Source organism: Musca domestica, unplaced genomic scaffold, assembly GCF_030504385.1.
Source record: "Musca domestica strain aabys unplaced genomic scaffold, Musca_domestica.polishedcontigs.V.1.1 57, whole genome shotgun sequence".
NCBI lineage: Eukaryota > Metazoa > Arthropoda > Insecta > Diptera > Muscidae > Musca > Musca domestica.
The window spans coordinates 3,209,919-3,221,831 of NW_026712358.1; the positions used below are offsets into that span (position 1 = coordinate 3,209,919).

Here is an 11,913-nt window from a genome sequence, read left to right on the forward strand (position 1 = left end):
CTGAAGGGGATAGGGAAGATTTTATTTGGGGCTAAATGTATATATAATAGGTATTGGGTTTTAATTGTGTTTTTGCGTTATAATGTGAAATCCCATATTCATTTTTAATATCCAGCTTGATATTAGTATAAAATATAAAAGTGTTTTGTAATGATCAAGTTTCTCCTGGCTTGACTTTGCTTTTGTGCGTCATGTTCAATAATTGTATAACAACCATTAAACAGGTTTCAATATTTCTTTTCTTGTTTATTGCGGTTAAAATCTATATTTGCTATTTTAGTCAATTTAAAACCACAGATCTATAAAGATAAGTACAATGACCTGCTTCCAAATCAATAAATAGACTCAATGTTCAATTAATTCCATATCTGTGGTGAATACAAAGAGGCTGACTTCCGAAAGATAATTTGCTTTGTATGTGAACTAAATATTGCGTTCCAATAAATTGTTTCCGATGTATGTACGTAGATATTCCATTGGAATCATTGTAATTCAAGTAGTGGGTATGAGTGAAGGGGCCTGGTTGAAAAGTAACTCCAGTTTTAAACGATAGACGTATTTCATATCTCGAATACTATGTATAAAACGCGTTTGTTTTTCATTTTATTTCTCGTTCAGGACCATTTAATTGCCCTCGTAGATTGTGCGATTTAACGCGTTAGACTACTTTTTTGTGGGGCTTAGTTAAAATCAATGTTTATGCAGACAAGCCTGCTTGAATTGACGCATTAGAAGACAACATTGAAGCATTTATTCGTGAAGTACCGGCTGAAATGTTGGAAAGTATGCCAAAATTGGAGTAAGCCGGTGGATCATTGGAAGCGTTGTCGCGGTCACCATGCGCCTGAAATAATCTTCATTCATTAAACTATATGGACACTAATTTTCAGAATTGTATGTTTTTTTTAACTTTATGTAGCTCATTAAAAATTGCCCTTAATTATACTTATATAAGATATCTTCTCTGGATGGTTTTCTACCCCGAATAAACCAAAATCCAAAGGTCAACTAAATCGATTGAACGTTGTGCCATATTAAATCATGTTTGCAAGTAGGGTGTCTACATAATGTAAACTCAAACAAAAAAATGTAGGGAACTTCAATGGAAAATATGATATAAAAAAATACTTGAAATCTGGGTTTCCCCTACATAGGCTTTATACCGAAAACTGAACCGAATTGACCAATTTTTTAAACCAATGACTCATGGCAAAGGTTTTTATAGATTTTTTAAAACTCTATTAAATTTTAAAAATGAAAAATGAAATTAAGATTAAGTTTGGCTGGTTAACAATTTTGTGGAAAATACAAAAATAGAACAGTGTTGCCATGTTTGTTCGGGATACCGTAGTAATTTGTTTTCGTGATGGAATTCAAGCGGAAAACCACAAGTGGCTATCGTTAGAGCACTTCCGCATATAAATGTGAATGAATCTTTTGAGTCTCGTATCACGTATACTGGTAGCGTAGCCCGACGTCAAGGAAGTGGACGGAAGAAAACAGCAACATCAGCAGAAATGGTTCGAAAAGTATTTCGATTTAGCGATGTCCGTCCGTCGATCTGTCCGTCTGTCCGCCTGTGAAAATCAGTCTAACCTCTGAACGAATTGAAGTAGGTTGATAAAATTTTACTCAAAAATGTGTTTAGTCTGCAGGACTTTTGGTATTGAAAATGGGCTATATAGCCCCCATATAACTGTATCTCCCTATATTCGGTATTTTAATTATTTTAGCAACATTATTCACCGGAACTGTTTCAAATTTCGTATTTGAAGTTTCTAATGGGCACTACAGCCTGTCAATAAAAATAGTCTTTTGCATGTCCACAGTTTCCCATAGATTCCCTATTATGGTACCTCCCCATATTCGGTATTCTGATGATTTTACCTAAATTATTCACCGGTAATGTTTCAAATTTCGTATTTGAAGTTGCTAACTGGTACTACAGCCTGTCACCAAAAATTGTGTATGCTGGTCCACGTCTTCGTATAACCCTCATATAACGGTACTTCCACATATTCGGTATTTCGATGATTTAAGCTACTTTATTTACCGGAATTGTTTCAAATTTCTTATTTGAAGTTGCTAACTGATATTACAACCAGTGGCAGAAAATGTCCTATGCAGGTCCATTTCTTCGTATAGCCCCCATATAACGGTACCTCGACACTATTCACCGGAATTGTATAAGTTTTTGTAAGTTTTGTCTTTGAATATTGTAATGGCCTAAGGGACAAATGGTTGGCCATATCCACGCTTTCGTATAGACCCCATGTAACGGTAACTCCCAATATTCTGATCTTATGAATTAAAAAAAATGTTTTTTTTTTAATTTCCAGATTCGTTCTTGATGTTTGAGGGTATTTAATTTCGGCCCACCGAACCTTCTGCCTTTTAACTTCTTAAAGAAAACAATAGACGTTTATGATTTTTTTAAATATTTTTTAATGAAAACATTGCTGATTATATAATATAAATATAACATTTAAAACATCGTACTGCTCCGATATCCACGGTTGGTAAAACATCACTACAAACTAGTTTACACTATAAGAACATTTTTAAAACAAGCGACATATTTCTTTTAAAAAATAATTTTCTTCTTTGTTTTGTGTAAAAAATACCATCATTTCTGTTTCTTTGTATTTTAAAAACGTTGATTTTTTACTTTTTTGTTTTACAAAAAATAGGAATTGTTTTTTTGGATACTTTGTTTTTGTTTTTTTTTTTTTATTGGGAGGGAATGGGTGTGGATGGGGTTTGGACCAAAGAAACTTCTATGAATTTTCCAGGCTTCATGTTCTTTGTTGTTGTTGTTTAATAATAATTATGCGTGTATCTTGATTTGTTTTCAGTTTATTTTTTTTAAATATACTCGCCATTTAATCTGGTTTGTCATAGTGTAATTCTTGTATTTACATGTCATAGTAATTTGTTTGTTGTAACATTTAAACTTTTTTTATTTACATAATGCTAAATAAGGAAACTTCTTTTTTTGTCAATTTCTTAAAAACATAGAACATTTTGTTTTCTTATCAAATAAAACTTAAAAAAAAACATACATACATATTTTTATATAAAACTTATTATAATCTATAAGAAATACCACAAAGAAAATATTGAGATAAGTGAAGTTGTTTTGTCCTTATTTTTTTAAGATATAATTTACTTTTTAATTAATAGGAAGTTTTTTTTTTCCATGAAACTAATAAAAAAATTTATAAATTTTTATTTCATAATTATTATAATTAGAAATAACCACAAAATGCCAGTGGTTACAATTGAATGCATTCATAATTAATTATTTTTTACACAAAACCACACTGTGTTGCAACAACAAAATTGTGTTATAAAAAAATACAAATACAGGGTTCTTTTTAACATTTATCCTCAAGATTCCGTTGAGCAGTTAAAGGTTTCTTTAAAATAAAAATCTTTAACGAATCATCCATAACCAGGATGAGTACTTATGCTCGATCACATTGCAATTTTGTAGTTGGCCTGTAGCACAGTGTTAATGTTTTTAGGGGTAAAGTAAAAAACCCATTTTTTTAATATAATTAAGAAACTAATTAGGATTTCTTATTTAATAAAATTTGTATATTTATATATGCATCCACATTAGAGTAGGGAATGTACCATTTTTCTTTTAATGGAATTCCCAATTACAATTTACAAATTAAAAAAAAAATCCAAAATTTTACAACAACATTTATGTTTCCTAATAATAGTAATAATAATTATAATTGTGTGTATGTAATGAAATGTTGTTAATACCATTGTTTGTTTTTGTTTGTTTGAAATGATGTACAAAGTTTGAAATCAAGTTTTATTTTTTCTTCATTAGTAAACATTGAGATCAGGAGTTGTGCTCACTCCATCAAATTAATAACATAAACCGAGTACAGTTTTTGTTTTGCTTTTCTTTTGGGCAAAACTATAAAAAGCGTATAACAAAATAGAAAAGGTTTTCAGTTTTTTTTTCAAATTTCTTCAAAATCTTTCATCAGCCATAGCAATTATTAGTTTCTTGTTTTTTTTTTTTTTTTCAAAAATTTGTTTTTTTGTTTTTTTTTTTTTTTTATTCCTAACATGTCTAATTATTGTCTATCCTCTCTCTCCTTGTATTTTAAACGAAATAAATAAATTGAAAAGTTTTGCAAGAATTTTAGTAAAAGGTATCCCTTTTCCTTTCAGGGGTTCAATTTCATTTTTCAATGTGAAAACTTTAACATGACCTCAAAACAATCTGTCTCGCTCTCTCTCTCGCATTCACTCTCTTTTTGTGTCACTCTCAATTTATGTACAACACTTCGATCGGCTGTATAAATCATTTTTAATGGTTGCCACCTCGGATTCCAGTCGGGCCAATTTGGACTTCAGTATGTGCTCCCTCTCTGAGGGTGTCACCGTTACCACGGCTGTGGCCGTACAGGTATCCTTTCTTTGGAACTGGGCGGCCCATTCGGGACTGGGTATTGAGATGCCCGAGTCGCGTTCATCACTTGAATTGTCGCCCGAATTATCAGCCCAGGCTGGTGGTGATGCCCGATTGCTGATTGGCTCCTGTTTGATGTGCTGCAAAGCCAACAAGGCTGTGGCAGCAGCATCCTTATCACCCAAATGAGATTTGTGTCTTAGCTTCAGAGGCAAGCAGTTGTTGGAGTCGTTGCTGTGAGGACTTGTTGTGGTACTGGCGAGGTTGTGTTCATTAGTCTCTTCGGCCATTTCATTGTCGGCCTCATGGTCATCATCACCCGACACAGCGCCCGAAGACGATGCCGATGACATGGCGGAGGACAGACGAGAGGATGTTGGTGTGGTGGACGACAGCATATGCTCATAGGCTGTGGGACTACTGGCTCGGCGTGACAGATTCAAAACGCTGGCTGTTTCTCGGGGCGACGAAGAGCTGACCGAGTCACCAGCACTGGAGCTAACAATTGGACCCTCTACCATGGTGGCTGGCAAATAGCTGTGCTCTTCTTTGCTGAGTTTTGTGTACAAGGGGTTGTGGACATGTTGTGTGGCTCCGGCATAGATGGCTGCAGCAGCTGCTCCCTGGGGATTCACATACAGGCCACTCACAGTGGACGGTAGATCGGCGGCAGCAGCATTGCTGGCAACAGCGGCAGCTGCCACAACCTTGCGTATGTTCTCAAAATCACAGTTCCTATTCAGGGCTTGAAGGACGTGTAAATTCTGTAGATTTGGAGTGGGCGGTTGTGTGGGGACGAGACTGGTTGTGGTGGTTGCTGCGGCAGCTACCACTGAATGATGTTGGTGGGGAGGTGTATTGGACGATAGGCTTTCGTTTATGTTGGCGGGAACATAAACAGCTGAAGCTGCTGATGCCGGCACATATAAGGCCTGGGTGGCCTGTATGCTGGGCTGATGACCGGCTGCGGCAGCTGCATTTATTGCGGAGGGCAGATGATGCAGGGGAGAAACTCCATTCACAGATGGCGCCGCCACTGCACCATTCGGCTTGATAACACTTTGGGCGGTTAATTTGTCATTGTGGGAGGAACTGAGGACATCCACTGAAGTTCTTTGCGCTTGCAGGTTGTTGCCGGAGGTGCCATAGTTGGCATTGCCATTGAAATTGGTAGCGGGCGTGGAGAGCTTGGAGCGTTTTGTTGTGCTCAAAACCTGTTCACTGGTGGGCAAAGAGGCCAAGATCTGTTCCACACTCACAAGGTTTTCACCGGATATATTAAATTTGTCCTTGATAGCATCCAATTGGGCTTTCAAGACATGGTTCTCCTTGGTCAGTTCGACCACGCGCTGTTCCAAAACCATGTCGTTGTAACGTCTCTTCTCACGGCTGCGCTTGGCCGCCTCATTGTTGCGCCGACGACGATCCCAGTAGCTGTCATCTTTTTTGCAGTCGGGTGTGAATTCTCGTTGTTTGCGCTGCGAAAATAATTCCTTGGCGGCGCTGACCTGTTGTTTGGTCATGCCCGTGAAATCGGGGTTATAGTTCATGTAATTGTTGTGCTGCATGTCGGACATGCTGTGGCCCGAATCACTGGATTGGGGACTAACCGGCCCATTGTACATGGATAGGCTGTGAACTGCAATAGAGAAAGAGGGGGAAGAGCGGGATATTATTTATCCGATCAAGAGAATAATGAGCAAAAGAAAAACCTACCATTTGTGGCCTCATTGGAGCTGCCGTTCATTGAAAGTGTGGGCGACATGGTGGACATACGAACCATGGCGGCAGCAGTGGCCGGAGTTACCAGGCCTTGGGCTGGGTTGCTGTGATACTTTGTGGAGTTACTTGTCAAACTGTTGGCAGCTGCGGCTTGCAGTACTTCTGGCATATTTGCTACGGCCGTTAATAGAAGATGTTGCTGGTGTTGCTGCTGTTGTTGTTGTTGCTGATGTAACTGTAGCAGCTCCGTGGTGGGTGTTACAGTTAAACGATTCTTGAAATCCTGACCCTTAATTAGATGATTGGGCGCCGATGAAAGCAAAGCTAAAAATGAGACGAAAAAGAAAGAAATGGAAATTATTTTTATGATTTGGATCAAAATAAAAAGTGTTGGTTTCAAAAAGAATACAAAGCTGAATGTGTTTATATTACCCCACTGATTACATATATTATTAAATATGTATATAAATAATTCTGGAACTGCCCTGCCATTTACATGGTATTGTGAAACCGCAAAGGCTTCTGCTAATAACCCTCATCAGCTCTATAATTATCTGGATTGTTCTTTGAAATATTTGCAAACGTGGGGTTTGGCGTAGATTTTATAACTTTCGTAAGAGGAAATAGGAACCCTTCGTGCGTATAATTTATTTTAACATGTATACGCCCCAGGTGCTCGTTATGTGGAAATATGTCAATATTTGGGTGTTGGTCATTAATTTGGTGTAAAGTTGATTAGAAAAACTGACTCATTTTGATGGATTTCATAGATTTTGTAATTAAACATAAAGAAAATCCTTTCCTCCTTCTGTGAGGAAAGTTAATGGCCTAAGAATTTGTAAAAAAAAAATTATAGAATATTCTTTACTGATCGACAAACGTGTTGTGTTTGAAACAATTATGACTTCATTTTGATAAAAAAAAATTTTTTTCGACTTCAGTCAATATATGCCTCCCAATATTTTTGCTCCGAAAGGAATATAAAAATAAGCCTATATTTGAATAAAATTTTTGTTTTCAAATTTTTTATTTGGTAATTTTGAAAAAAGTACCAACAGGCTTTTAACATTAATAAAAAATAATAATTATGGCTGAGAAACGAAAAAAACCAACACTTTGTGTATTCATTAAAAAACGCATTAGGCATTATCAGTACATTGACTCCCGAAATAAGTAAATTAAAAAAACAACAACAACAAAAATGCAAATAAATTTTATAAATAATCCCTGGCGAATACCATGTGAAGTGATGCAATCTGTGTAGATTTTAATTTTGTATAGAAACCATTTGAATATCAAGTCACATTTAATTGTTGTTTTTTTTTGTTTGTTATTCATCATTTCATTACAGACGGGTTTTATTTATTTTCAAAATAAATGTAATTTTAATTTATTGCTCAAATACTTGAATACGCATATATTATTTGAAATTTCTAACATTAACTCAAAAGAATCTTCTTTTTTTCGAATAATTTAGATCTCCCAACCCTGTTAAATGCTAATCAGATTGTTTTGTTTACAATTGTTTGCCCATAATGGGATTTTTTCACTCTTGAGTAGAGAACAAGAGAGAGCGATAGTTGTGTGGTGTTTTTCAAAACAAATAGTGGATGAGTAATTTCTCTTAAAAACTCTCTCTTCGTTAGCACAGTGGAACTACCAACCAGAGTAGTAAATTTGACATGCCTTATAAAGAGAAAACTGGACTTGACTTTTTGGTATTTTTGGTGGGTTTTACTAACAAATTCTATTACATATTTAATTCTGAATAAATGTAGCCTTTCAACGCAGTTGAATGCAGATTTTTTTTTTTTTTAAATTTTTAACATTTTAAAATGAATAAAAATTTTATTCTTGAACAGCATAAAATTCTATGTCAATTTAGCCACGTATCTCCGTTTGTGGAAATCACTCTAGCTTTTGCACAAAATGAAGGAGATTGATAAACTTTTATTTGAGAACTAACTAACTTTTGGCATTGAAAATGTGTTTTGGCGAATTAAGTCATATATTTTTAATAGAATTTTCAGTAAATTAGAAGTTTGTCTTCCCTCTATGCAAAGACCAGTCCTTATAGATTCATGTTTAGCTATATTCCCGAAATTTTTCAGATTTTCACTGGAATCACATTTGGTATTCGTAAACATCGTAAAGGTACCTCCCTATATTCGGCATTTTTATGCTAACTACTATTTTCAACAGAATCATCTCAAACTTAGAATTTTGAGCTCTTATAGCCCCATATGACTGTAACACCTGATACTTGGAATTTTTTAAATTATAGCAGCATTTTTCAACAGATTTTTTTTTTTTCATTTTGTAAGTTTCTTCTGACTGGTGGAGAATATTAAAGTTTCGGCCTGGCCTGAACTTAGGTGCTTTTGTGCTTGTTGTTGTTTAAAGATAAATTTTATTTAAATTTTCATAAAAATCCATGGTTTAAAAAATTTGTTGACTTGATTAAAAAAAGCAAATTGTATCTTCTTTACATTTCTTTTAATTAAATTGTTCTAATAGAATTTTTCTTGTCAAAAATGAAGCCTAACTTTATAATGATCAAAAATTATAAAATTTCTATTTTTAGCATTATCTTTGCCCACTTTACTTTTAATTACAAAATCAATAAAATTAAAAAAAGTATTTACTTTTCTTATCACCAAGAAATGCAAAGAGCACAGGGGACAAAAAAAAAGAACATTGCAAAATGTTAATGCCACCACCATTGTAAATAATGTAATTAATGTTTTATTGTTGTTGTTGTTTCTGTCGTTGTCTTGATTTGTATTTGTTGTCGTTGTAAACAAATAAACAATAATGTTATCACTAGCGAAAATAAAACAACAACAAAAGCAAATGCAAAGAAAGAAAAAAAGAAAATTACAAAACAAAAAAACTGTGTAACCGGCTGTAAAATATTTCTTTCTTGTCCTAACTCAACAAAATAGCTTTTACAGAGTGTCTTTGTTTTGTGGCTTTTTTGCTCCACTTGAACTTTGTCAAGGCTTGTACTTGACAACAAGCTAAAGACGAGAGAAAAGCAAAATACACTTGTAAATAGTGAAAAATGAAGAAGAACGATAATTTGTTTTTTTTTCATAAAATGCATTATCCATTGAAGAAAAAAAATTATTATGGGAATGATGAGTAATGGCTATGCATTTTGTGGAACCGTGGTATAAGTTGTACAAAAGTAGTAGTTTTTTTTCAACACTTGGGAAAACATAGAACCTTACTTCTTGTTTAAAATAATAGTTTTAAAATAAGATATTTACAATAAATTAAAAAAATAATAAGTTTCAAGTCAAATACATTTTAAGCTTAAATTTTCCAGAGTTTATCAGAATTGTTTGTTTTGGGATTTTTAATTATGAATTAAGTTATATTTTTATATTTATATTTTATATTTATATATATCGTTTATTTTGCCTTCATAGCTTGATTTTTTAAGGATTTAATTTGAACAAAAAATGTTTTTATTTTCTTTGTCTAGACGAAATTGACTTTTCCTTAAGATATCGAAAAAAAATTGTAAAAATAGTAGATTCTTGAAGGTTCTGAACGGAACAATTAAAGGGTGAGATGAAAAAACTGCAGCCAACTTCAGACTGCTGTCATTTCTAAGCCACTCGTCCGACAGCTATTAAAATTATTCCAGTGACAGCTCATTATATTTTTTTCAAGCGTACAAAAGGGGCCGGAAATGGGCCAAAATACCGCAGAGCAACATGCGGGCAGCATGTAAGGGTTTCATTGGCCGTTTGAAGGCCACAATTCGTGCCAAAGGTGACCAATTCGAACAAATCTAAACTTATTCTAAAATTTGATTCTATTTCCGACATTGAGAATTATGGCGTTTGACTTTGTGTCCTGTTTTTATCTCACCCTGTATTTTTTTTTAAATAAGAAATGGTTACGAAACTATTCTGGAAAATTTGTGGGTTTTTTTTTTTTGTAAAACAAACTCATCTCAAATTCCAAAACAGTCTAAATTTTCCCCCCACAAATGATTCCAACTTCCAGTAAATTCAAAACAAATTTCACACATTTCCATCTGCGTAATTTTCCCACAAATATTTGAAATAATTTATTTTACGTACATTTTTCCTTGAGGGATGACACCGAAATTGGTGCTCCTGACGATGACGAAGAGCTTTTAATATCCGTTAGTAATTTGCCTGAGGGCAAGGTTGTAACAGCTGATGAATAATTGTTGTTGGTGCTGTTAGTTGTTGAATTAGCTGTTGTTGTTGTTGCTGCTGGTGTTATTTGTGGATTGTTGTTAATGTTATTCTTTAAAATAAGTAAATTCTTGGTAGCCACAGGACCTTTAAATAAATTCACTTTTTGCTCCAAAGTGCAGACAATCGACATTTTATTGAAACTCAATTATCTGCTGAGAAAATACGTTGTTGTTGCTGTTGTTCAGGTTTTGTAATTGTTTTCAATATTTTCCACATGTGTGCATTAAATCACTTCTGTGTGTCAATGTATGGGTTGCTTGTTTTTAGGCAATTTCAAAATTTCAATTTCAAATTAATTGCGCATTGCTGATTTTGGTGTGTTTTTGTTGTTTTTATTGTTTTTTCTTTCTTTGAGACGTCCGACACTCAAGTTAGACATTCAGTCCATTCAACTGTGATTTGTTTATTTAAAAATTGATTTTATATATTTTTTTTATGTTATTTCAATTGTCACATTTTCTAAAGTTCTTTGCACTTTGTTTGAAATTTGTTTTCAGATTTGCAGACGACATCAGAGAATTGCTGCTGCAATTCTTTGTTTTTTTTTTTTTTGCTGTTCACAATTTTATTGGTGAGGGGATTTCTCTCTTTCTTTCTTTCGTTCTTTTCACATGAACTGTTGTTTATTTTGATGAGGATGATTCCATTTTTTTTACCAAGAATTGTTTTGGCCAAGATTTGCGTTTTAGACTTTTGGGGTTTTATTACCCGACCGGCACTCAAATGCACCTCGTCGATACAACGATAATGCCTGGCGATGATGATTCCACGAAAAACAATGTTCTTTGTTGTTGGCCGTTCTAGTTCTAGATTTCTTGCGAGTCCATTTAAAAAACGTCCATATAAGGTATTTATTACGTTACACGTTACGCTCACGTTGTTTTTTTTTCTTAACTGATTTTTTGTTCTGTGATTTGTTCTTTTTTTCTGATTATTTGTATTCTACAAAACTTATTCTGGCTTGTTGTTTATATTATTCACGTATCTATCTCTCTCAGCGTTCAATATATTTATTTTGTGTTTTTCTAGTTTTATCCGTTGTTAGATTTTCAAGACAACCGTTAGCTTAGACAGCCAAAACGCAATTGAATAGAAAAGCTTTCTCGCCGTCAGCTCTTTCACTTTGGCCAATACTGTTCGGGTTCTTAGCGTAGCGCTGTGGTCACGTTGCAGCAACACGTATCTGTGTGCAGTGACGTTAATACGTTGTTCAGTCGGGCACATGGCAGTTGTGTGTTGGCGAGAAAGTTGTTGGCGGTTCGATGGCAACAAGTTTGAACCAATTTATTTCCATGTGCCTCCGCCACCAGAGGTTGGTGTGAGCGTGTCTGTCAGCCTGTCTGTATGTTTGTTGGTGTGTGTGTGTTGTTTGTTTGACTGTGCCAGTTGAGCGATGTTTCTGTAGGTCAATGAATAAAATGTTGAAAACAGAAAAAACAAGAAAAACACATTCTCCACACACCGTAACAACAACGACAACAAATACAACACTAATATAAACAGATTACAGTC

General features: G+C 34.4%; 1 protein-coding gene across 1 annotated transcript; it reads right to left on the bottom strand.

Annotated features, from left to right (window-relative positions):
- Positions 1-4,056: 4,056 nt before the first annotated feature.
- On the bottom strand, positions 4,057-11,581 carry LOC101901572 (uncharacterized). Its single transcript, XM_005180155.4, has 3 exons — positions 10,258-11,581; positions 6,155-6,484; positions 4,057-6,077 (listed from the first exon to the last, which is right to left on the bottom strand). Exons 1-3 carry the CDS (start codon positions 10,529-10,531, stop codon positions 4,300-4,302), a joined length of 2,382 nt encoding a protein of 793 aa, XP_005180212.2. The 5' UTR covers positions 10,532-11,581; the 3' UTR covers positions 4,057-4,299.
- Positions 11,582-11,913: the final 332 nt, after the last annotated feature.

Coding starts and splice junctions, on each gene's coding strand:
- LOC101901572 (XM_005180155.4), bottom strand. CDS start 10,531: ATGTCGATTGTCTGCACTTTGGAGCAAAAAGTGAATTTATTTAAAGGT. Junction 6,485..10,257: donor GTCATCCCTCAAGGAAAAAT/GTACGTAAAATA, acceptor TCTCATTTTTAG/CTTTGCTTTCATCGGCGCCC. Junction 6,078..6,154: donor CTCCAATGAGGCCACAAATG/GTAGGTTTTTCT, acceptor TCTCTATTGCAG/TTCACAGCCTATCCATGTAC.